The sequence below is a fragment of the Falco rusticolus genome, chromosome 5 (genome assembly GCF_015220075.1).
Source record: "Falco rusticolus isolate bFalRus1 chromosome 5, bFalRus1.pri, whole genome shotgun sequence".
Classification (NCBI taxonomy): Eukaryota; Metazoa; Chordata; class Aves; order Falconiformes; family Falconidae; genus Falco; species Falco rusticolus.
In genome coordinates this window covers 54,578,855-54,605,406 of record NC_051191.1, presented here as the reverse complement: position 1 = coordinate 54,605,406, position 26,552 = coordinate 54,578,855, and the positions used below count along the sequence as shown (strand labels likewise).

At 45.4% G+C, this 26,552-nt stretch overlaps 1 protein-coding gene across 1 annotated transcript in view; it reads left to right on the top strand.

Annotated features, from left to right (window-relative positions):
- The window catches only part of LOC119148382 (glutamate receptor ionotropic, NMDA 2B), a 180,140-nt gene that overhangs the window by 12,888 nt on the left and 140,700 nt on the right, over positions 1 to 26,552 (top strand). Inside the window, exon 2 of the mRNA XM_037388457.1 lies at positions 23,760 to 24,188. Coding sequence (XP_037244354.1) covers positions 23,778 to 24,188 — 411 coding nt within the window. The 5' untranslated portion in view covers positions 23,760 to 23,777. The remainder of the gene's footprint in view (positions 1 to 23,759; positions 24,189 to 26,552) is intronic.

Below are 26,552 nucleotides of genomic sequence, written 5' to 3'. Positions count from 1 at the left end.
CCTGGAGGAGAAAAATCAATGACTGTCTGGTAAGAACTGCTTAAAATGGCTGTATTTGGCATAGCTGAAATTTCCATTTGAACAGAATCAGAGTCTTTTAAAGCAAATTAATGGTGTTTTCTCATAATCTGAATGACTTTGAAAGATGGTTTAAAAGTTGCAGGAGAAAACTTGATGGAAAAATTATAGAACTTGGTTTTACTGTCAGAGATCCAGAGGGAGAGGAAAAAACAATGTGTTGAAGACCTAAATTCCCTTTTAAACCCCTAACTTCCCGTATTATAGGATGTCTAAATATTTAGTGAACTTAAAGGAGATGGCAGAAAGACTGTGTTTGGTCCAGTGCTCCTCCTGGATATGTCAAATCTGCATGTTCTTTAGGTGAAGCCTGGGTGTTTAGGGAATTTCATATGCAAAAGGCTCAGCTTGAACCTTGGCTTTACTGAAACGCCACACTTACTACACCAGCTAAAGAAATATAGAACTTGGATGAAAGCATCCAGAGATAGTCTGTTCAATGGAAGATCAGCATAGCAATGTAAAGAGAAGGCAAGTTTCACTTGGAAGCAGTGGGTTAAGCTGTGCCTCTTAATATAACTGGAAATGGAACATTACACATTCATACCAGTAAATAGAAGAACATACTGGGGAACAGCCATACAACCTTGAGCAGCATTTGCAGTGCACTGAATGGATGGAGTTCCTTGGTGCAAAGCTGGAGGGCTTGGAGAAGATGTAATTAAGAATTGTCTCATTGCTTGCTAGAGCAAGATGGTAAGAGCCATGCTAAGGTTTTTCTTGGCTATAGTCAGCTCTCAGTTGGCTGAAGCCAAGCTGACCTTCTCCATCCTGCCTGAGCTGGTTTAGTATATGCTGATCAGCATTTGGCAGAAAGTGGCCATCCTTGGTCTGTGCCAGGAGATACAGTCAGGTGGCTTGGCTGGAGTTCCATTCCTGTAGATGTATGCATAGGTCTGGTCTTTCTTTTCAGGCTAAAAGCATCCCAAGATCTTGTAGACCAGTCCCCTGCAAGGGGGACTCATGGGCTTCAAGTAAGTGCAAAGTGTAGAGGTGGGAGAGGTGTATGTGTACATCTGTGCCATCCCATGTTTTCTGAACCCAAAGGATGGGTGCTCTGTAGTTCTGTACTTCTATTCAGTCTTTTTTTTTTTTTTTTTTTTTTTTTTCTTTCCCCTCTGCTCAAACTGATGCTGTTACTTGTAGCAAGGATCTTTGTGGTGGCGCTAATGACTGTCATAAATCCAGCCAATTCACACACACTGTGGCTTTTCAAGTGACTTGAGTTGTGCTAAGCCTCTTCCCTCACTTCTTTCTGGAAAGTTAAGCAGAAGACCTTCTCTTGCTGCTAGTGAGGAGGAAGTGGGCTGACATGGGTCATGAAAATAGGTGGTGGCAGGAGGGCAGATTTATATACCTTATTGGACTTTCACTGGCAGTAAATTGCATTCTGGTCCTGGGAAAGCCTGGACCATGAAAGACTGAGAGAGCTGACTCGTAAATTTATCCACACTAGCAGTACATGTGCATGGGAGAGGGTATGGGGGAAAAACTGGTGCTTTATTTTCCTCTGTTTTCTGGGGAGAGGGAAACTGATGCTACAGCCTGCTCAGTGTGGTTAGATGTGCCCCCTGCCCCACCCTTTCCTCTGGGGACCAGAGCAGAGTGGGACCAGGCATAGCGAGAGGCACAGTGGCAAGGACCACTGACCTGTTTGATTTAGATGCTGCTAAGCTGTAGCTGCCTTGTGGCTAGTGGAAGGAGGACTGGGCTGAGCAGCATCTCCCCCACAGAGCTGAAGAACAGCAGAGGCAATGCATCAACGCTGCCCGGTGCTAGGTCTTCATCCACCACTGACCCTATGGCATGTCACGTTCCCCTTGCTCCTCCATCCTCTTCTGTTCTTCAGGCTGGACAAGCCCAACTGGACTTTGATGCCATGACCCCCAGCTCAGGGTCAGGGCAGCTCTGCAGGTGATGGGTGTGGTTGGGGGGGGAGGGGCAAAGCCATCCTGTTTTAGTGCCTTTAGACTAGTTTGGGAGCTGTTGGAGGTGCTGGTGTCTGTAGGGGAGCTGGTGGGGGGCAGGGGAAGAGTTTTGGAGGAGATTTCAGAGGGACAAGATTTGGAGGAGGGGGAAGGTTTCTTCTACATCCTAAAAAAATCTTTGCACCCAGGTCCTGCTTCTGTAACTACCCAGTGCTCAGGAAGTGTCTGGGGTGCACCTCTGTGATGTCTCACAGAAAGGTTTTGAAGAAGCCTCCCCTGCCTTTGAGATGGAGGAGGAGGAGCGGAGCCTTTGACACCGTGGTTTGAAAGAAGCTAGTGTCCAGGCTATTGGGAAAGCCATGCCCACTTTGAGGGTGTGTATGGAGAAAGGCCGAGTACAGAAATGTACCCCAGTAGTGGTACATTCGGGTGAAGCTTAATTGGCACCTGCCCAGTGCTCCCAGTTGTTCTCACAGGGCCTTGCACAGGTCTCCAGGGGCCACTGCTTCTTCTGGGAGCAGCAGGGCCTGATGCAAAGCTGTTGCACAGTGGCACAACATTGGTATGCCACCAAAGCTGAACTGCAGTATTTGAAAACCCTTTGTCAGTTTTCAGTAAGGGACCGATGCTGAGGACAGGCATGTGAAAAATCCGTATTGTTTTGTGAATTTACGTGTGTGCCGTGAATTTACGTGTGCGCCTTGACTTTACTCTGATGACAAACCTTGTGCCTTTTGGTTTGTGAGAGTATTTCCATTGGAAATCAAAGAGATTTGAGATATATAGCTAGCTAAGCAGTCATACCTCAGAATAGGATTTGGGGATTAGCAGAGTGGATAATAAATTGAATAGTAGGAGTTAAAATCAGACTGCACTCGGAAAGAAAGCAGAGATGAGAGGTACACCCCTGGAAAGCAGTAATACCAGAAATGACACTGGGGTTACACCGGTTAGCAAATGAGATATGGGCTTGCAATACTACGTGGCAGCAAAGAGGTTGATGTGATTTCTGGATTGCACAAACAGAACTATTGTGTCTTGGAGCAAGGAAATGGTTTTTTACGTGTATCTAGTCACGTTTTCTTCATGTGCCTGGTGTAAGTGTACCTAGGCTATTGAGTTCATTTCTGGAGAACTCTGTGCCCCAAAAATGGCAGCAAATTAGAACAAATTCAGTGGAGCAATAAAAATGATTAAGATGCTGGAGGGATTGATCTAAGAGGGAAGATTAAAGTAACTAATTACATTTAGCTTGGCCAAATGACAATTAAAAGAGAGATGTGATGACTGCCTTAAAGTGTGTGCTTAAGAATGTAAACACCAAGGACAGAGAAAGAAAACGAGGGACTGTTTAGTGCTGTAGGAGCAGCTGTTGGTTACACACCCAGTCTGCACTGCTAGGGGAGTTGTGTAGGAGTCTAACCAGAACCAAAGGAGAAGTAGTTATAACCAAACAGTGGCAACAAGCTGAAGAAAAGGAAGCACTGAGAAGACAGCATGGTTCTTGCTGTGAAGTGTGGCAGAGGCTAATGTACCTCTTCCACGGAAGCAGTAGTGGTCTCTGAACTGAAGTAGCCTTGGGAGCTTTGCTACAAGGAGCGTCCAAAATTCTCCAGGAGAGGAGGGAAAGGATGCAGTGTTTCCACACGAGTCCTCCTGCTCCGATTTGCAGGACCCGTAGATCATTTCTCCCCCAGCCTCTTGGCTGTGATTGTGTAGTGTTTTTAAAAAGATAGTTAGCAGTCTGGAGGGGGAGCAGGCAAGGGGGTGGGGTAGATGGTAGTAGACACTAAGTCCTGTAAGAAATGCTAAGACCACCACACATGTTCAGTCTAGAGGAAAGACAACTGTGGGTGGAAACCTAACTGCTTGCAAATCTGTAAAGGACTGTTACAGAGAACAGGGGCCAGTTATTCCCTTTAGTCAATAAGGGCAGATCTGGAAGAATGTTGGCCCTTAGCTGAAGCTGGGAAAAGTGGGCTCCATATGAAGGAGAAGCCTAAGTGTTGGGTGGCAAGGTGGCTAGGAGGGGGTGGGGGAACTGCCATGGGTATAGACACCCAGGGATGACATTAGAGACTTGCTTATCGGGAGGTGACACAGGCATCAGGAAACCAGTATTGTTTCAGCAAGATCTTGTATGATTTCATAGCCTTTAAAAGGCTGGGGTGCTTCTAAATGAGCCAGTGCTGTGGTGCTTTTTCCTTGCAGGGTATTTGTTCAAGACATGTTTGTTAATGTTTCTGTTTAATTGTATTTTCTTCTTTGATTATGGAACTGTTTGAATGCTGCCTTTTGCAATGGAGGGACTATGGATGAAATGCATGCTTATAAAAAATGCAATGAAGCACTAGTTCCAGCAGAGTGTGGACTAGCTGGGGTTTTTTTCCCTTTTGGTGTGAATCTTTTTTGAAGTATGAAATAGCTTAATTAGTAAAAAAAAAAAAAAAAAAAAGTCCCTGTGCAGTACTGTATCTCCTTGTTTTGACAGGCACAGGAAAATATCATGAAGCAAGAGTTCTTATCACAGTGTTTGTCATCCAGTTGTACTTAAGAAATTCTGTAAGCTTTTGCATATAAAGTCCTTTTTCAGATGCTAGGGTAATATTCCATACCTGGAAATGTTAATTTCCTGATCTGCTTTTAAGCCTGAGCACATTTCCAAGTGAAATGAAGAGGTGAGAATAAGAAACAGAGCCATGAACTGGTACAGTATCTCAGCTGGTGGCTCCAGTCTCTCTTGGTGAATGGCTCTGTCTACCTTGATGCATCCTAAATTTATTCTTTTGTGATACCTGTTTGGAGGACCATTTGTAAAATAAATGCCTCAGCTTCATTCCCTGCACGACAGTGACTGTATCCTGTATGGTGACACAGCTAGTTCCTGGGCAATTTAAGAGGAAGTTCAAAGAGTGACAGGAGCCCAGGATTAGAGGAACAGGTTCTCGCTGTAAACTCTGAAGAGCACCTTTTAAAGCAAAGGCTGAAGCGCTGCATTGTCCTGGGCTACAGGGAAGATTCATTTTGTGGTACAGATAGTAAGCAGGTCAGCAGGGTCTCATCTGACTTTTCAATGCATTGGCTTTTATTCAGCTTATCAACAGCTGTGGCTGATAAAGTCATTTCCCATCCCTGTCCCAGCAGTTTGTTCCTGCAGCAGTTTGGTGGTCTGGCAAACCCACCTTCATTGCTGGTTGAGGATAGCATGTCAGGCTGTTGACCGGTATGGCTGAAACACAGGCACACATCTCCTTCTGCCTTGCCAGTTATAGGCAGTATCTTCTCAGGAACATGGCAAGCTGGACTTGGACAAATCTTAAACAATAGCAGGGTTTGTCAGAGCCCCATGGATAAGTCACTCAGCACACTTGTTCCATCTGTGAGCTGGGATGATGGACATGCACACCACACAGCTGTATTCAAAACTCACACTTTCTTTTGTGTTTGTGAGGTGCCCTGAGACTTTTTCAGCTGATGATGCCATAGAAAAATACTTACTCTTTACTTGGTCTTGACTTTCAGAGCTCTATCCTTGGCATTCTTCAGTGGTTTGGCACTTACTGAAAGAAATAAAGCAAAAGCATCATACAGAGCAGAAAAGCGCTTTACAAAGCATATTCTGATGAAGTCAGCTCCTCGAACAGCTGCAACAAGGAAGCAGCCAGAAATATAGAAAGAGGGATATGATGGGAGATTTATGCTTGTGAATACCAGTCTATGATGTGTCCTGGAAGGTCTATGCCTAGAGAAGATCTCAGTGCTATGCTACTGGTGAAGACCTCATCCCAGACTTCCAAGGCTCTGCAGCCAGTGTTGATTTGCAGATGTCCTTGCATGATATGGGGTTTTGGATACAGTAAAATCCCATGTCCTCTGTGAAACAAGTATGGGGCATGTTGCTTTTCGCTACATTTCTGTCATTACTATTCACTTATGCATTTATTTATCTATTTATTTCTTAATTTTTGGAAAGCAGCTGCTGGGCTCATGCAGTTTGTGACTTGTCAATGACAGTGCAGTGAGTCAACCACATGCCCTGGGCCTGTAGAACCCTTAGGAAGAACTGCACTCCTGTTGCTGGTGTACTGGATGATGGTGAGGAATGTGAGCTGGAGCTCTCTACAGCAGAGCAGAATATTTCTACCTTTAAGTTAGCTCTGAAAAATTTAAAATGCTATGTTATATGTAAATAAATAAATAGGCCCACCGACCACCTTCATTCTAGAAGTGATTAAGAAGAAAGTCTGTCTCTTTACTCAGAGTATCTCTGAGTGCCCAGGTTTGTCTCCAAGTCAGAACCGAGTTGTAGTTTGAAACTGCAAAAGCTTTGCCCAAACGTAATTCTTCTTCTTTGCAAAGCTCCAAGAAGTGGCTCCAAGAAGAAAAGCCAGCTCAGGGCTACCAGAGCTGACATGGACAGCAGCTGCTTTGAAGGTTGTGTGGGTAGGGTCAGCAAAGTGGGAGCCTGCACTAGATGTGCAAACATACACATGTATATGCTCCTGCTAGCAGCTGACTGTCCCCTTGTCCCCTCACTGCACTGCGGTACTGGCTAATGAGGTTTCCTGCCCCAAAGGGCTGCATACCTGCATGCACCCCACCAGGCCCGCTGCACTCTCATATGCTGGCATTAGGAGACACATATATAGGATGTTCTGACCTGCTTCATGCTCAGCCGACGGTAGAAACTGATTGCTGGAAGTAGCCTTTGGTCTGCTTGCAGATTGACTTCAGGGATTACAGGCAGGGAAGTGTGGGCCAGTAAAGCACCAGCCTCAATGTACCACAGGTCTGTGTGACTTTACAGTGCCTGAGAGGCACAAATTGCATTGTATGAGATCTTTGCAGCAGTGTGTTGTGATTTCTGGAAAAGATGCTCAGCATAGCTGCCTTCCACTTGTCTCTAGCTTGCAGTGGGAGCCAAGGTACATACGCTGGGTCTTTCCTGTAGCTCATTTCTGCTGCTTTTAATATCCATTGATAACTTTTTTCCTGCACAATGCTGCATGTTGGAAAGGGTGATGGCACTTACAGTGAATGACCTGTTGCTCTATAGAAGCCCAAGATCCAAACACTGAGGTTTTAATGGCTCCCTGCCAATCAGATTAAATATTTAGCAGTAGTAGGTTCTGGGCATCACATTCCTGACAGTGTATTTCATGCATCATTTGCTGTAAACGTTGGTAGATTTTAGCTACTGCTTGCAAAGTAACTCCCTCTTTGCTCTCTCTCTCATCCTTATCTCCTCTTTTCACCATCTCTCTCACTTTCCACGTTCATTCTTGTTCTCACTTTCTCTGCCTTGCTGTTTCCTTTGCCTTAGCTTGTCCCCTCTTTCTCTGATCATTGTTAACTGGTGTGTGGTTGTGTACATTGCACCTGGAATGGATGTCAGCCTGTGATGGAGGAGTGGAGGCACTGACTGCGTCTAACCAAGCATTCCTGTCTCCTCAGAAAAGTGCGTACAACTAGAGGAGGGTGCAGGCTAATGACCTTTTTGGGGAGTGGGTACACCTTAACTCAGGGAAGCACCCTGAGACCAAGGAAGGGGAAAGCACCTGTATTGTCCCTTTCTTTATGATGCAGCTCATCTATCTGCAAGCACTATCTGCTTTGCTCTTGGCACGTGTGTGAGCTGCTTTGTGGCTGCAACTGAGGCAGCCTTTTTCTTTTTAGTCCCTTTCTGGCTGAAACATTTGTAGGAGAAGAGTGCATGGGCTCAGTCATCCAGCTGGAAGCATGGTCACATCCATCTTCATGGGGTCCCCGTGTCCCACCAATTGTAGACTTGCAGCAGACTTCTGTGACATCTGTGCCCACACAACTAGCTGCCATGCCCAGTGCTGCGATAAGGCCAATGAAAGGCAAAAATCCAATGAAGGCTGGGGGGAAAAAACCCAAAGGGGGTACCTCTAGGCAAGGTTGCAGTATGGGATGATATTTTCTGTACTGGCAGAAGGTTGTCTCTTGGGACACATCAAGCAGTGCAGAAAAGGCAAGGACCTTCCTCTACTTCCTTCAGTGTCCTGGACAACAGCAGGTTTCACTTGTATGGAGTACAGTTGTCTGGTGGTCATCTGAGTTTTCAGGCATAATGTCTAAGCAGATGGCCCTTTAGAGTAGGGGTCCTCAAACTTTTTAAACAGGGGGCCGGCGCATGGATGAAGTGGCAGGCAGTCATCTGCGGCTGCTTGGTTTCCCCCCCCAACCCCTGGCGGGGAGGAGGGGGCGGGGGGTTCTGTAAATACTGGGGGCCGGATTGAGGACCCTGGGGGGGCTGTATCCGGCCCGCGGGCCGTAGTTTGAGGACCCCTGCTTTAGAGGGACTGTGTGAAACAAGGATGAGCACTGACGCTAGTGGTGGTTCTGGCTGATACTGTGTTGGGGCAGGTAAAGTCTGGGATGGTGAGCTCTGTAGGCAGACTAGTGCACTATGTTTTATGCTGCAGAGTCCTCTCTAGAAATTACTTTTCTTCTTTCACCCATTTCTTGCAATGTTTTGATGCTGCTCATTATAATCTGTGGTCAGATGGTTTTTCTCTTCATTACCTTGCTCCCCTAACTGTTTGGTATGTGCATTTTTTCCTCTGCTCTTGCTCCAAATGTGCTGTCTGCTTGAACATGTCCTTGCAGTCCCAGAGGAAGCCTGTGGTTCTCATTGCCTCCATGTTTGCCCTGTGTGATTGCTACTCCGCACTCCTGTCACCTTGCATCTGGTACTCAGCCCCAACTGCTCCAGCAGCCCTGTACTACCAGGCCAGGAGATGATGATTAGTGCCAGGTTTTCAAGCACCTTTCTCTCGCTGCTGTGACAAGTCCAAAGCCACCTGGTGAACCATCAAACTCTTCATTTCACATTTTTGTTGGCATGGGATATATCCTCTGTTCATACCACTGCTGCTGTTGTGCCGGTGTTGGCATGAGGGTGTGAGGGAGATGGGACTGTCTTCTCATGGTCTCTGCCAAAGGAATGGTTGGGAAGGGGCATTGCTTTGAAAGCTATGATGTGTATGCTTGTGTAGGAGATTATTTTTGCTTATGAGAGGAGTGGGGGCCCTTTAGGTAGAGGGAAGAGGAGGGTGCATCCATCAGGTCAGAGTGGCTAGAGAATAAGGCTCTTTTTTTGCTCTGCTGCAGTAGGTACTGAAGCCTTTTTGGCTGGGAATCTGCTGGGATGGGGTACGGCAGGCCAGATGGTTTGAAGCAGGTAGGGCTTTTGGGAAGCTGCTTCAGGAGAGATAAGGAGTGAAAGACACTTGTAAATTCTGTAAAGCATAATAACTAGTGATGGGCAAACCAGCCTGCTTAATTTCTTGTTTTATTTCTCTCCCCTGCCTACCCCTCCACCCACCCCCAGCCCTTGCTCTGGGACCCTCCAGTCCATTTCCCTGCATCTAGTGGCTTGTTTCCCTACAGGTGTCATCTTGGCAGCAACTCAAGCCTGACCACCTCCCTTGGGTAATTTGTGTGCTGCCTGAGTGCTTTTTCTTTTGCTAATGTCAGGGTACCTGATATTTTGGGTTTGAGTTTTGGTTTTTTGTGTATACTTTTAGGCAATTGATTTTTATAAATAAATAACAATGTTAACAGTGGGGGAAGCTGTAAGACAGATGGATCTGGAGAGAATGGTCCCTTAGCTGCATGCCAGGCCAGCCTGGGTAAATGAATTAGTTGGAGGGGCTGCACAGCTTGCCTATCGACTCACCTCAGCTTCATGGCCAGGAGCTCAGCTGTGATCTGATATGTCCTCTGATCCCTTTAATTAGGAAAGGAGGAGTGATAAATGGGTATTGCTTTTAGTCTCGATGACATATCCCTGGCCTCTGGTTGGGGTGGTGGCAGGGCTGTACTAGGAATATGGTCAGGTCCCTGAAGCTTTGCAGGCTCAGAAGATAAAGTACAAACAAGAGGAAGGGAATCCCAGCGCAACACCGGGCAATGTAGTCAGGTGATAATGCATACATGTCTTGTTTGTTCTAGCTTCTCCCCCTCTCTCCTGAGACACATATTACTGGGAGAGTGGCAAGAGGCTGTTATCTAGATGTGTGCTGTGTTTATAGATCATGAGCCCCCTCCAGTGACACCCACTCCCTCACAAAGGTGCTAGCACCTGTGCAAAGTGGGTTTAAAATGCTGCCACATCAGAGCAGAGGGGCTTTATACCCCTCTCGCACAGAGGTAGTGGAAATGCATAGTGCAAAAGCCTCTGGAAATTTTACTGTACTTGGGTATCTTCATGTATGTAGCAATCAATGCAGCTGCATGGAAAAATGTCTCCTGGCTTGGAAACGAGGTCCTGTCACAGAGTCATCCTGACAGGACACCAAAGCAGGGGCTGTGTCAAAGATGCTTTGCAGAAGCCAGCATGGCATCTCAGGGATAAGGATTAATTTTTTTTTTTTTTCCCCCAAATTGAAGCTGGTGACCCCATGGGGCTGTAGTTCAGCACTGTGGCCCAGACCTGGTCTGGAGAAGTGTCAAAGCTGCAATGAAAAGGAGAAACAAGGAAACCCCAAAGTGAGCAGAGCCCCAAGAAGTTCCAGGGGGATGAGTGGTGTGCTCAAGGCAAAGTTTGGAGAGGCAGTTCATATAGGCAATCTGATTTGCTTTTTCCACTTCATTTTAGTGGCCGGGTGATATTTGCAGCATATAATCTTTGGCTGTTCAGGATGTCAATATTGGTACTGTCATATACAAACAAGGGTGAGACCTAGCTAAAGGCTATGGCCTGTCGTTAGCTGAATGCTTTAACGTGATGGTTATATGGCACTATAACCTCAGCATTGTACAAAAGCCCCTCACAAGACAGGACTGGCACCACAGCGCTACTGTAGTGCTTCAAGATGGGCACCGTGAAAACAGCCTTGACACCATACCCACTAAACCCCCACCTCCTGGCTGAGTGGTGCCTCTGCCTCCACCCCAGAAACAACTCTCGGGAGGGAAAGCAGTTGCCCTGTGCCAGGGGCTGACCCCTGGTGTGGCAGTAAGGTTTGGGGTTTCTATCTTGGAAGCGAATTTCCTACAAGGACAGCCTAGCGGTAAAAGGGATAGAAGTGGGATGTTGTCCCCACTTTTTTTTTTCCCTCATTTTTTTTTTTTTCCCAGGGCTGTTTTCAGGAAATTTTCAGGGATTTAGTGCATTTAAGATCTGGTACCTTCTGAGGTCTGGCAGGAAAGGGTTTACTGGCTATCCTAAAATGAGCTGCTTCTCCCACCTGCTTTCTTCCTTCAAAGAAAGGCAGTCCCATCTGCTGGTCCAAGATGAGATGGAGTGCATGTGTACTCCTTATATACACATAAACATATATAATATATAGAGAAAAAACAATAAAAATAAGTAATAATAACAAATATATATAAATATATATCTACAGTGTGTGTATCTATTAAAAACCCCATACACACCCTCATTTTGCCTTATACTTAATTCTGCGGTGGGAGCGCGCTAGTTTTTCAACATTGCTTTCTGGCATCATAACCTAGAAAATGATGGGAACTGGAAGAAGAGTCTCAGTTGGGGTGGACTACAACATCTTTCCTCTTGAGTCCAGTCTTCGTTGTCTGTCTTTGGTTAAAAAAATTCCCCAAAGCAGAGCAGTTGCTCTCTGTGAACTTGTCAATGACAACAGATACCCTGTGGCTGCCAGGACCCCTCAAAACCAGTTGTGTTTCTCCACAGGTCTCACTCAGGTGTTCACCAGGCACAGTGCAGCAAGTCCAACAGAATCATAGGGCAACAGGCTGCAAGCAGGTTTTCCAGGCAGGGGGATGTTCAGAGGTAGAAACTTTGTTTTAGTCTGAAATTAATGGCAAAATTCCCTCCCTCTCCCTGCAAATATTGGGAAACTACAAGTTCAGAGGAACTGATAAAAGGGCCTAATAACTGCAGTGAAACTCTCAAAGTTGTATGTTTTCTCCTCTGGCTCACAGGGCTTGTAGGGTTTGCACCTGTGAGGTGCTTTCATTCATGGGCTGGCCTGAGGCCGTGGGCCCTCAGAATTGTGTCTGGGCATGACTTCTGTAATGAATCCCTGAATTCTGGCACCTCTGACACTGTAGCCCCGAGCCAGGATTCTTGGGTGTCCAGGCTCTGTGGTGTAAGACCAGGATTTTTGTTTAGGTGGGAACCAGAGCTCCCAGGGCTTTCTAAATGTGGTATAAAAGCCTGGTGACTCTGGTATGGCCACGTTCCCAGATCTGTTTAAATCCAGGGTCTGAGAGTCTCCACTTCTGAGCCTCATGGCTAGGAGATCTAACATTTTGAGTTTCTGCAAGTGAATTGAGATGGAGCTGGGCTTTACGTTTCCACTAAGAGCTGCTGGAACCAGACTCCCTGGATCCATGGCAGACCTACAGGGCAGATCTCTTGATGTAACAGGAAATTTCTAGGTCTGAATTAAAATTGCTGACTGGCTGCGTCCTGGTGCTCAGAAGACCTTCACCTCCAGCCCAGACCCTGGAGACTGGCTACCCATTGCAGCTTTGCCTTGCTCTCCAAAGCTCTCCATTGTTCTTGCTCTTTCTTGCCAGCAAGGAAACTTCTTTGGAGTAGATGAAAATGTGTTTTGAGCTGAGATATTTTCATAAGAATAAGCTTAACAAACCGGCATTTGCTGACAACATGTTGTTTCATCAGAAAGTACTGATCAGCAGTATTTTGCAGTTTGAGTCAATGTGGCAAAGTCGATATTGAATATCAGGGATTTTGCTTGGAAACCAACAACTATTTATGGTATTACAGCAATTCCTTTCTCTCTGCTCCTAGCTAAACTAGGATTTATTGTCCTGAAGATCTTGGACATACAGGTTTTAATACACTCTCCTGGGACACTGTGAGTAACGTTGGGTATGATCTCACAAGAAGACATTGCTGCCTTTGGGGAAGTGCACTGGAAAGCAATAATAACAATCTCAGCTCCTGTAGCTTCCATCGCTTGAGAACCAAAAGTACTTTAAATACCATAAATAATTAAACATTCTAACTGTATGAAGCAGAGAAGATGCATCTCCATCTTTCTGATGAGGAGAATAAGGCAAAGGGTGAGGAAGAAAACAATGCTGTTTACACTTTCAAAAAATGCTTATTGATTTTAGATGGTGGTATGAGGGATTAGAACAAGACTTCACTTGTTGTGGTTCATTCCCTCCATGCTTTCAAGATTTAAAACCAGATGCCTAACAGCATGAATGTAAGTGAGCTAAGAGGTATGAAGGGTGGACCAAAAATATAACGGTGCTTAAAGTGAGGAATGGTATGACTGTGGGAGCCATGAAGGACAAAAGTGGATTAGAGATAAGTGATGAATGGAGAAATCTGAGAAGGGTGGTAGATTAGAGCATATGTTGTAGTTTGAAGGAAGTTCACGGGAATATTGAAATTCTGAATTTTCTTTTATACTAAGCCCTCTTATGCTGTTTTAAAATTATAAACTGACCTTAAAGCATAACTAACTCATGGCTACACTTTGTCCATAGTATTAATTTTTATTTACTGGTAGGGTATTCTTTATTCTGACAGTTGTCAGGTCTTGGCCATTATTCTCTCAAAAGTCATTGCTACTAATGCTTTTTTTTCCCTGCTGCAAATGTCAGTTATAGTAACTTTTGTGTAAATGGGTTGTGGCTCAAGGGAGCTGAGCTGCATCCTGAGGAAGCCAAAGGGGGAGCTGGGCTGGGAGGAGATATGAACTGGTATGCCTCATATACATTGGCTGGCACATGGAAGAATGAACAGCTAGGTGAGCTACTGGGAAAGGTGGCTGAAGCAGCCAGCATGGACAAATTTGAGAGGCCAGAGAAAATGGAGAACAGAGGAAAAAATGCATCCATTCATCTGAGCCAAATCTAACCTGTTTGCTTGCACTGGACTGGGCCTTCCCATCTCTGTCCCTGAAGCATCAACAGCCAGTGACTAGCCATAGTCCAGACGTGGCTTTGCCTGTGTATGCTTCCATCGTTGAAACTCTATAAACATGATCGAGTGCTGAGTGGAGGGAGAGGTCAGTGGCTGCTGGGCTGGGTCCCTCCAGCTGGGAAAGCTTTCTGGATACTATTGATTGAAGGTCTCGGTAAGATGAATTGGCCCTGACCTGTCATACAATTGCAGGCACAGCATGGTCCAGCGCACAGCACTAATGTACTGTGAAAGCATATTGTATCCAGCAGCTTGATGGCTGGTGCCTTGCTGGTCACTGAACTCAAGGAGAGAAAGACAGAGAAAGGGGAGAGTGTTGGGTGGTGAGAGTAAAGAGGGAAAAGGAGAAGAAAAATGAGACCACAAGAAAACCCCACCTGGTTTGCAGTTGTCAATTCTCTCTTCATCCTAGCATTAGTATTTCTTGTGAGGTTCACATTTTTCTAAAAGGATAAGTGTTTTTCAGGATTTGTACACTTCTAGGTTGGGAGTGTACAACTCCAAGTATCTTGAATGGCACTCTTTTTGGTGTCGTGTATCAGGTTTTCCTTGTTACTATATCTAGGTAGATTTTGTTTTGTTTTTCTATAAGTAGTGATAACAGGAACATGAAAATCCTTTACCAAGGATTGGAGTGAAGAAAAGGGAAGTGACAAAGCACGGGCAATTACAAGGAAGGTCACTCACAACAAAGTTTATTGGGTACTCATCCATCATTTCCAGTGGCCTGATCAGAGCCAGCTTTTGACCCCTCTTGGCTCCGATGGCTGTAGCATGCCTTCTTGACCATGCTAAACCCACATCTTTTTACCTTTCACTTTCAGATTAATTCCCTGTCTCATTTCACAAGGAAGGCTGGCATTTTCATGGGTTTCATGGTGACTAAACCCCATTTTCCAAAATGTTGCATACCGGTGGAAATCAAGAGGTCATGATGCTCATTGGGGATGCTGGCAGTTTGTGAAACATCGCACATCAGTGTCTATAGCACTGTGGCTTTGTCCTGGACCAACTCACAGGATTCATCTCTCTCTCTACCCTGCTGCCTCCACTTAGCAGCTCCTTTGTACACCTTACATCTTGGTGTTTCCGTCACTGAGCCACCTTCTCTGCCATTTCTGCTGTCTGTAACACCATTATGAGAGCCTGATCAGGTCTGGTGAGCTCTGCTTTAGGGCTCTTTAAGGTTTGCTGTAACAGTGCCACAAGGAGCACAGGCGGTACAAATAGTTTCTCCTAGCTTGCCCTTGCTGCATGGGTGGCAAGACTGAAACATGCACCCATGAAGATCTTTCCTAAGGGATGGGCAGGTTTATGTTTGAAAGATTTATCCCATGTCATACTTATGTCTGAGGAGACTGGTGGCAAACTGGATGACTGTATCCTAAGTGCAGGTGCAGTCTGAGGCTGTCTCACTCTGGTTCAGATGCCCTTATTGAGGATACTCAGCATTGTGAAAGAAGGGTTCACTCAATTTCTGCCTAAAGAAAGAAAAATAGTATTTTCTTTCCCACTTACGGTATGTTTTAAGAAACCTTGTGATTTGGCTTTTACAGTGTTTACATCTGGCATCTAAAGAACTTAAGACTGTCTCTTGATGTGAGACTTTGAGTAACCCATGGGATTCCAGCACTGGCATGGCGTTTAGCAGCTGCCTTCAGGAGACAGTGCAGTCTCCATCTGCCTGCTCTGTGTTTTCCCTTTAAGGAAACAATGCAGGGAATGAACTGAGTGAGGTGCATGAGAGAGTCTGGGGAATGAGTAAGTCCTTCCACCACTGGAAGTGAAAATTCTCTTCAGTTTTTAAATTTTGAGATTCAATATAACAATCTGCCAATGCACAAAATGCAGACTTGATTGAAGTTGAATAGAAACCCTCAAATTAATACAACAAATAATGAGAAATGACAAGGATGTGCTTCTCCAAGTGAAGTTAAATGTGTGTTTTTCGTGGATATTAATGAATCAGTAGTGTTTAAATTCCTAGCTTTTGAAAATCAGTCTTTAATGTCCTCATGTTATTAATGTGTTGGTTTCTGCTTGGAAATCAAAACTGGAAGTGAAGAATTAAAGGAAAGAAGGGATTGCCACATGAATTACCAAATTGTTCCAGTTTGATTTAATTGGCAAAACCAGTGTTACTCTGGTGCAGTGTTCAGCTGCCTGTTTAAGCCTAGTCTTGTACCTCAGGAGGCAAAGCTACTTTCATCCATGCTGAAATCCCTTTGGAGGGGCCCCGTGTACACAGTGACATGTCCCTTGCTTTGGATGATCTCACTCTGAGCCTGGACCTGGTTCTGAGACGGGGCAGACAACAGTCAGAAGTGGGAAACGGTGCACATCTCGTAAGATTTGAAACCCTTGTTTCAAATGGAGCATGCATTTGACAGCTGTGCCAACTGAACCCTCCAGGTGGTGAGGATATTTCAGTCTCTGGCAGGGAGGGCCTGTCTCATCCCTCTAAACTTGTCCAAGTGGGATGCTGCGGGGGCGTGAGGCACTGGCAGGGGAATGATGGCTCCAGCCTGGCTCTGCAAGCCAGTCTTGCAGGGAGTGATGGCCGTGCCAAGCCTCTATGCCCTGGCATTTAGAAGTTGGCACTGAGCAATGCCAGACTGACCTGCTGTCTCACTTAATGGCTTTTGTGTGTGTGACACTGACTCCCGCAGTTCTGCATGTGTGTGCCAGCCTGGGTAAAGCAGGTGAGACTCAGTCCTGCTCTCCCTCGCCCAGCCATTACCTTCATCCTCCCTTGCTCATCCTGATGAGGACCCAAAAGGACTCAATTTACAAGAAAGGATGAACACAGCTGAACTTCTGCTGCAGCAGAGGGAAGTCCCAAGGGGTGATCAGATAACCATCTACAAGCATTTTCAGGGTGGAAATAGTGAGTCGAGAGGGAGAAATTGTTTAGGCTGAATCAAGAAGATATTAAAGTAACAGGATAGCTGAGCAAAGGGAAGATTTAGGTTGAGTTTAGGGAAATGTTTCTAAATGTGAGCCTTGAAGCCATCTCCTAGCAGTGTTAATCTAATTGTTTGAGTCATTTCAGAGCAGGTAGTGTGTTAAGGCATATGCTGTAGACAGCAATCCTGAAGTGACTGGGGGAAGGGCAAGAGTATTAAGTAGAGGATTTTAATTTGTAATTTCTATGAATCACTTGGCGTTGGTCTCAACAGAAGCTCGCAGGCTGTGGCTGTGTCAGCTATCACCCATAATATGTAAAATATGTGGGTGGGAGGAAGTGGGAAGGACACTGGGAACTTACCCTTGGGCAAGCTTACAATAATGAGACATAGTTCTTCATCTGTTGGGAATGATATGGGTCTAATTGGTGATCAAAGCATTCTTTGTACTGCCTTAAGTGTAGGCAGAGAATTACTCTTCTGCTTTGCATGGGGCAGAAAAAAGGGAAGCACTTTCTCACCTTTTCCTTGAATACACCTGTTGGATAGACAGAGGCAAAATAGCTGTTGGAGATGGGCAGGAATTGAATATATGATATATAGGATGAATCTGAGGCTACCCAAATCGGGGAGGAGTTTGTACCTGGTTTAATAAAGAAAGAAAAGCTTGAAAAAAAAATTGGGAATAGAAGTAAACATATGTGCTGCTTTCCATCCAGTGTCCATGGAATGAAAGCTAACAGCAAGGTAATGAGAGAGCTCCGAGGGCTTTGAAAGCTTTGGTTGGGGGTGTGTAATGTATTCTTCAAAAGAAAAAGATTGACTTGGGAGAAATAAGGGAAAAGAGGAATTATTTTGTAAGTTAGGTAGAAATGAGTCTGTGGGTTATTACAGGCATGGACAAAGGTACATGTTGGGGAGGGAGTGTTTGTGAAGAGCAGAAAGAAGACCTGCCCAAAAGGCCTCCGGGAGATGTTTTTACCACTGTATAGCAACATTTATATATGAGAATGATAATATAAGTGATGTTCAAAGGTAGTTAAAATAAACTGAACTGCACCAGCTTTCATCTAAAACTACTGAAATGCTCTTGTGGGTTGTTTACTCAGGGTCACCATAATGAACCATTTTGGTCTAGGTGCTGGGTTGTTTTTGCATCCATCACTGTGTATGGCATTTCCCATTGTCTCTAGTCTCTGCTGTCTTCCTTCCTTAAATGTACGGAGATTTTCCTGCAGCATCATTTCTTCTGTTTATCAGCACCTGAAGTGTGCAGCCACTTCCAAGCCACATCCATCGTGCCCCAGATCCATCCCCCTCTTCTTTGTCTCTGTTGACAAAATTCCTGGAACACCAGGGCTGTGAGCCAGAAGAAGATTAATGGGCACTTAGGTCACCTAGCTGGTAAGGAGTAATGTGGGGAACAGCAGCACAAGACTTGTCAGCATACAAACAGCCTGGGCTGAAGGTGTGGTAGGGCAATGGTTAAAGCAGCATTAGAATGTGAGGAATGCTTCTTCAGAGGTATGCAATAGGCAGTGTGTCTGGACTGGGGAGATGGCAGTAACCTTGAGAATGGGAGGCTGTTCTAAGCTGAAATTTGGCTGCCAAAAATCAGGGAGCTGGAGAAATTTAGGTGTAAATCATGGTGTGATTTATAGTAAGCCCCAGCTATTAGGAGTAACAGTTTATGAGGCTGCAATCAGTCCTGTCCCTTTCTTTGCCATGGGTCTTCTTAGCTCCTGCAGTTTACCTGTAAGGGAGGCAGTAGACAAAAAGACTAAATATGCACCAGTCTTCTGCAGCTGGTAAACAAAGAAATAGTGTTCTTCTTTGGTCTGGTATTTCTTTGCCAGACAGCCCAGTATCACATTTAGTTAACTTCCCTATAGCTTCTTCTAGTGCACTTGCTCTTCCCTGGTGGAGTGCTGGAAACCAGGCACAAAGCACCTTCCAGCTTTGTAGAGTATCTCACAGGTGAGATGGATTTCTTCCTGCTCCCAACTAGGGCCTGAAACACAAGGATTGCCTTTTGATTCATTGCCGATACTGCTCAAACTGTCTGAGATATGAAGCCAGTGTGAATTAAGATATTGTCAAAGATGAACAAATACCGAACAGTACAGTAATGCTGATGGCTAATAGTGGGGCCAGCAGGACATTTGCCTCTAGGTAGTAGTGGGACTGAGGGTGGTGGTGAGTCTTGGAATTGGGCTAGTGATCAGGGATGAGAGTAGGGCTGGGAATTAGCACTGCAGTTGGTGCAGATGCAAAATTAGCTGTTGAATTCAGATTCTGTGGCTTGAACTCTAACCAGTGCTGGGACCCCATCAAAGCTCCCAGTGAGCCGAGGCCAAGAAGTACTAGGATATGAACTTTCCCATGGTCCTCCAGGGAAGTACAAGAGGCGGAGGCTGGAGGTAGGTGATGCTGTTCTTTCTCCAGTACAGAGTCTATGCCCCTGCATTTTTTTTTGCTGGTGACTGGTGCACACTGCTCAGCCTCCCGTCCCAAGTATTGTATTCCTCCTAATTAGGAAAGCTGCCTTCGAGACAGCTTTTTGTCTGGGACTGCAATGTTACAGAACTTCCTTTCCTCTTGCTGTCTTGAGCCTGGAGATAGGGTTTTAGGGGCCTGCAAATACCCTCCCAAGGGACTATTGTGCAAGGCTACGCAGCTGGCACAATTGCAGCAGAGGGAGGTACCAGCACCAGCATGCGACAGAACTGCCCTCAAACTCCTGGGACCAGCCTGCATTCTGCCTTGGTTTCTTCTCTGACTTGAAGATTGCCTAGCTTTGCTGTACACCGCCTGAGTAGTACTTTATTTACAGTTAGCCTGGTTGAATGCACAGTGACCTATTTGTGTACTTTCTGTATTTTGAAATATTGTCCAGAAATATCTCCAAATGCTGAGCTGTATTTTGCCTGTGTAGCCTAATAATTTTCTATTAATACTTAACTTAGGTCTGATCCACATAAAAATGCAGTGTCAAATAAGGTTCTCATGATATTTTTAAGCGATCTAACCTTTGGTCCTGGATAAATTCCAATCTGAATAATTACTGTCTGACTACCTACATTCCTCTTGCATTTCCAGTCAGAGAAGTTAGCTTTCCCTTCCCATTTTAACAGTGATTGTGTAACATTGCTCTGCAGCACTAACTAGATGCTGCATTCCTCTACAATGGTGGATATGTTTTATTGGTGAGTAAAATGAGATTATAGAGGTATAATGGTTTTACAGGCGTGTTTATACCTAAATACAGATATGTCTGTAAAACCACTTTGTCTAATGGCCTTGTCATATACTATTTTACAGGGAGTAAGGGACAATGTAATAGAGTGGAGTAATGTGTAAAGGGTTTAACTTACCAGACTGGAGTTTGGGGTTTGCTAAATTGTTTCAGAGTGACAAAATCACAGAAAAGATTCCAAACACTGCGTTGCAAATACTTTGTAATAAAATATACTGGCATGTTTTAAAAATTGTTCTTGATTGGTAAATTTATACTCTAGCAAAATTAAAGTTCCTTGAAACAGCTAAGGGCAAATGCCCTGTTTTACAACTGCAGCCTTGTCAGGTATTTGTGAATTTCTCAGTTTCTCTTCCTCACTGGAAACAGGAACACCACTCGAGAAGCTCTGCATGCTGCCTCCAGTGCTTCCTTGGTTGGGTGCTTTAAACTTTTGCATTTGAACAGTGTAGAAAGTAATGGATAAAACTTGCTGCTGTGTATGCAGTAACACATTATCACAATAGCTCTGGGGTCACCTTCTTCTGGTAATAAGTCTGTGCTGGTTCACCCCTGCCTCTCCTGTACTAGCAGACATTCAAGAGGGGCTTGTAGTGAGCCAGATCAGAGAGATGGGGTCGGTGCGAGGACGTTTGTCCCTTTCTCCAACAGCCAGCATTTGCATGTGGACAGAAAGGTGGATAGTGGTTACTGCTTGTGAACATAAGGTAGCCCCAAGGAGGGTAGGGAAGGGATTGTAACGCCATGAATACTCCTGTTGTGGTCCTTGAGCAGTTCAGCTCTGCACCGTGAATCTGCTGCTGCCTTGTGGGAACTGAATGGTGGCCACCACCACTCAGCCCTGAGTTGGGTGTGATTTATTGGCATTCCCCTGCCTTATTGCACCCCTGGGTCCCATCCCATGAGGGAGCCCAACTTGGGCATGGTACCTGTTATTCCCTCAGAAGCACACTGCTCTCTGGCATGCAGACTGCCTATGGAGCACCTGAAGAACATTGTGAGTATGACAGAAGTGTTGGATGTGAGTGAGAGATGGAGGGAGACCTGTCTCAGGTGGCACAATAGAGGCTACGTAGGCATTGCTCTGCTTGATCCAGAGGGGGCTTATGGCCGAGGATCCAAATTGAAGATATCAGGTTGACTGTGGAGGCACTGACAACCTCTACTTCACATTAGCATATTCCTAGCCCTGGCTGCTCCCTGCATATCTGTCCAAAGCCTGAGGATCTGGCACTGTACAGGGAACTCAGTCATCTTGTTTTGAATGGAGAAACCTGCCTGGGGGGCACATCCCATGCCCCAACAGACTGGCACCTCTGTGCTCTTCAGGATCTGGGCTCTTTTCTGCTGCACAGAGGTAAATGGCTTTGATGCAGGTGAAGAGAAAGGAATGGGTTTCTTGGCTGGCGTTTTTCCCTGTGGGAGAAGTCTGTGTTTGGGCGTGAAGGCAGACAGCTGTCATGGCTAGCTGTGATGCCCAGGGAGCAGAGTGCAGGTTTTTCCCAGCCCCTCTCCCACCAGGAATACTTTGTGGAGCCTTCCAACCCAGGGCTCAAATAGCAGTGATGCAGGAGGTATGCAGGTGATCATGGCAGGTGTCTGCCTTTATGCCCAAACACAGACTTCTCCCAGGTTAACCAAGCATAATATACTCTGTGCCTCTATGCAGAGGGATCGCAGGAGACATATTTTAAAGAGAACAAATACAGCATTAAAGTGAGTGAGCAAGAGAATGAGAGACAGAGAGCGTATAGAGTGCATTAAAGTTAATAAAGCATTGCAGGAGTAGGGACTGCATTTCACTGTTAAGGAATCTAATTTAGTGACTCGTAATTGGAAGATAACAGTCCTGCCGGAATGAAGTTAGCTGTTCATTTTGCCAAACTCTCAAAGTCTCTTGGTTCTCCTTGTGAGCATCTCTCAGAAAGTGAGTCTGTCAGAGAGTTTAGAATCGATTGGTATTTCACACTTGTGGTCCCTTTCAGCCTCCTAAGCGGATTTGGTTCCTCCTGTGCATATTTATTATCTATTTTATTATCTGCTTATTTATCCAGTAATATCAATGCAGGATACGTTCTCTCTGCTTTAGCATGACAATAGGGAGCAAGTGCTGAGCCTACGTGTTCTCCTGGACCAGGCAAGATCAGGCCTCCTGTGCCCTTTCCCTGTGGGTGGCTGGTTCCAGGTAGGATTGTTCCATGGACTTCCAGCTTCCCCAAAGTCTTGCTAGCTTTCTCCCTGCTGCTGTGGCTTCTGTTCATTTGATAGAGGCATGTGTAGCAGTAAACAGTGTTGAAGGGTCTCATTCCTGGACTCCCAAGGCCAGAGGTGTAGTGCCAACAATCGCAGGGCTGGTGTATTTATTGCAAGCATGCCTGGCTGTTGAAGAACAGAGTTATGGGCATGAATAGCTGAGCAGGACCTTTTGTGCTGAGGAAGAGCCTTCTTTAATTTTAAATGCCTGAAATCTCCTTGGGACAGCAGCATGGCCCTGGGTGGGCACACTGAGCAGTGCTGCCTCCCACAGGGGTGGTGGGAGGGGTGGGTGGATGCTGCTCTGTTGTTGTCTCCAGACTGGGGGGATGTCTGATATTTACACTGCATAGGTGCTGAAAGAATTAATTTTTTAGTGTTTGTAAAGTGCTTTGAGGATGAAAAGTGCTATGGAAATGTGAACTATTATTAAAAAGAGATAGAATAAAGAAAGAGCTAGGAACAATCCTGCAGGGAACAGTCCTGCTCAGGCAGGGGCTGGAGAGATGACCTCATTGGGTTTTTCCATTTCTACTGTTATGATTACAAAATAAAGTGGACGTGGTCAGGGAAAAGATTGCTGTAACATCCCTGGCTGTAGTAGCTGAGGGTGAATCTTTGTAAGCTTTGTGGGTCTTCCTGCTTCTGGGCAAAAGGATTTGTTATATGGGCTTGGAGGGATTGTCTTCCCCACACTGCACTGATCCAGTTTTGGCCATAACCGGCCAGGAAATTTTGTGTTCCTGGCTTTTTAAAAAGAAATGAACCTTGTATAGGTGAAAGGCATATGGCTGACTGTACTACAGACTGGAGCTGTGTGTGTCCTGGTGGTAGGAAGCATACATGGGCATCCAATGACCTTGCCCATTTGTCCTGGGGGAACCATGCTGAAAAAGTAAAAGGGAACCCTTATCTGCCTGGTCCCTTCAGCATCCCTGCCTATGCCTCTAGCAGAAGGCCAAACTGATCACAAGCACCAGTAATTCCTTTGTGTTGAGGGTGAGCACTTAGACATAGACTTGACATAAGCGACTAGTTTCACAAAGACAGCCAATCAGCCATCAAAGGACAATTCTCTATCACTTTTGACTTGGGTCTCAGAGTGACATGGGACTTGAGAGATGACATGATCCCATCTTCTGCTGACAGCTGTTCTCTGAAGTGACTCCAAACGCTGAAGTAGAGGCTGGACTGGTCTAGCCCCACCTCGACTTTAACAGAGCCCTGAATGTAGCCAAAGGGCTGGGTATCAGGCAAGAGGGACTGGTGGGTGGAGGGCTAGTGGTTGAAGATCAATGGATCTGCCTTGTAGGCTGAGTGTATGATTGACTTGTCAATTAATCGCTTTCTCTTTCTCTTACTTTCTCCCCTTTCTTCTTTTTTTTTTTCTTTTCTTTTTCTTTTCCTTCTTCCTCACTCAGGGAGTGTAAGTGCCAAAGATGAGGCCCAGGGTGGAGTGCTACTCTCCAAGGTTTTGGCTGGTGCTGGCAGTCCTTGCGACAACAGGGAGTGGGGCCCATGCCCAGAAAAGCCACCCGAGCATTGGCATTGCAGTCATCCTGGTGGGGACCTCAGACGAAGTGGCCATCAAAGATGCCCACGAGAAAGATGACTTCCACCACCTATCAGTGGTGCCTCGGGTAGAGCTGGTGGCCATGAATGAAACAGATCCCAAAAGCATCATCACCCGCATCTGTGACCTCATGTCAGATCGGAAGATTCAAGGGGTGGTATTTGCTGATGACACCGACCAGGAAGCCATTGCCCAGATCCTGGACTTCATCTCTGCCCAGACCCTCACTCCCATCCTGGGCATCCATGGAGGCTCCTCTATGATCATGGCAGATAAGGTAAATTTGAGCTTCCTTCTGTCGCAGACCCGCAGATTGAAACTTAAAACAGAAAGTAGTATCTTATTCTGTGATCCTCAGGTGTAGTCTCATGGGGCTGAAGAGTTGGGGGATTAGAGAGTCTGAGATTCAAAGAAAGATTAAAAGAGCTAACTGTGTGTAGCACCACTGAGAAGAGCCTATTAATCATGTGGAATTATCTGCAACAGAGAAAAACCAAGGAGGGAAAGGAGCACGTAGAAGAGAGCTGCGAAAGAATCAGCCCTTTTCTTGTTCCTTAGGAAGGGTAAAGACCCCTGATAATTGTGCTTTTTTTTTAAGGTTTTATTTTTGCCTGTGCTTTACCTTGGAATTGTCAAGGATGCTAGCTTGGGTTTTTCCTGCATGCAGCTGGAGGACATTGTGGGATTTTCAGGGACGTTTAATATGACTCTTACGTCTTAATTGGAAAGTAATTGAATCTTTAATAAAGCCATCCTCTCTCAGAAGTGTTCATTAGCTCTTGAAGTTAAATAGGTGTTAGCTAAATCAACTAACCAGTCTGAACTAGTCCAGCCAAGTATTTCCACCCCCGCCCTCCTGCGCTATTTTATTCCTTCATATCGCTGACATTTCACGGTTTTCCCAGGCCCCAGCCACTGTTCTGGGGAATTACTATACAAACAAGCCTTCCTGCTACTGTTTTGAACAGGGCAAGATGTAGAGGGAGCAGCATCTTTGGCCAGCTGAAACTCTCAGCTTAGGGGAGCCTCTACGGGGTGCAGCTGGATCTGATACAAGTCTCCCCCTCTGGGAGAAACAAGGCACACAGCAATTCACACCTGAATGTGCATTTGGCCAGATGGTGTGGCTAACAGTGGCCTCTGGGCTGCTGTGGGCCAGTGGGAATATCTGAGAGGAGTGGGCTGTCCTTTTCCCTGCAGGCTCGGTGCCAGAGTCTGGGCCAAGCCCTTTATTGAGAAGACCCTCTTGTCCACACTTTGTGCATCACAAAGAAATAAACAGGGACACAAGCCAACAGCCTTTTTCTTTTACAGGTCACTTTTAACTGAATCTGAGACATTTAACCAGGCAGAATAGGGTCTAATTGAATGACAGGGAAGAACTAAACTGGCCACCGTGGCAGCTTTTCCTCAGAAAATGGTTTAGTGAGCTGAGAGACCCAGGCACTTTCTGTTTTATTTACCTTATAAATAAATAATCCAGTGCAGGTTATTGTAGGTGAGTAGATGGGAATAAATTACTCACGAATTATTTTCTCACTCTGACCAACCGTTCAGTTGCCAAATAACATACAGTTAATATGCGGTGTTATAGTCTCATATCAGCCTTTGGACTGCAGTAGTCATGGAATAAAATAGCCACAGGCCTTTTTTTTTCCCTTTCCTTCAAGAGTTGCACAAGTGCTAAAGTCATGTCATTTTGCCCCATGCCACCGACAGTAAAGCTTTTCTGTCTTGGAGGACAGTCAGGCAACAACGTTGCATCTTGATGCTCTCCTGCCTGCTGCATTGCATAGTTATTGATGTCTGTGCAGAAGAGCTCTGAAGCCCTCATTGCTTGAGTGCTGCATTTCACACTTATGGTGACATTTTACATCCTCTTTGAACAAGTGTAAGTGTAACTGATGCCAGATCTCCTAAGCACTGGGAAAAGGTCCTTGTGACTTTGAACATGGCAGGCCAAATTCTGATTTCAGACTCCCGCAGTGTAAATCCAGCACAGCCCCATTGCTTTTGGCAGGATTAAACCAGATTTACGGTGCCATAATTCAAAGAGAGATCTGGCCTATTGAACTTTGCAAATTTTTCTTTCTACCTTGGGAAGGCAGCATCTCCCACAACTGCCCTGTATACCCCACTGGCTTGCTTCTGAAGAGTATTCTGGTGGGCAGGAAGCCCATGGGGATCTCAAAGGCAGAAGCCTTATGAATGGAGACTCGTGTTTTATCAAGCTCCCTTTTTTTGTAGTTTTGCAGACAAGAGAAGCAGGTTACATACACAGATCTGCAGTTTTAGGAAAGGGCAAGATTTCTTTTTAAACATTAATTGGAAAGGCTGACCTTTATACCTTCTGATTCACAGGTGTATAATCTTTAATGGATAATATTTATTTGATGAATTGAATTAAAATATGGTAGAGAGTAAATACATTGATATTCTACTAAAAATACTGAAGTCAGCCTTCTAAGTCCTCAAATGATTTATTTTCCACTGAGGGCTTTGACAAATGCTTTGCTTTTAGTGACTCTTAGTAATTTCTTTGCAGATGACTTGTGTGGCTGGAGTTTGATCCTGCAAGCATGCATGGATCACTTCTTTCAGCATCCCCTCAACACCCACAGCAGTCAGCTGTGATTGAACT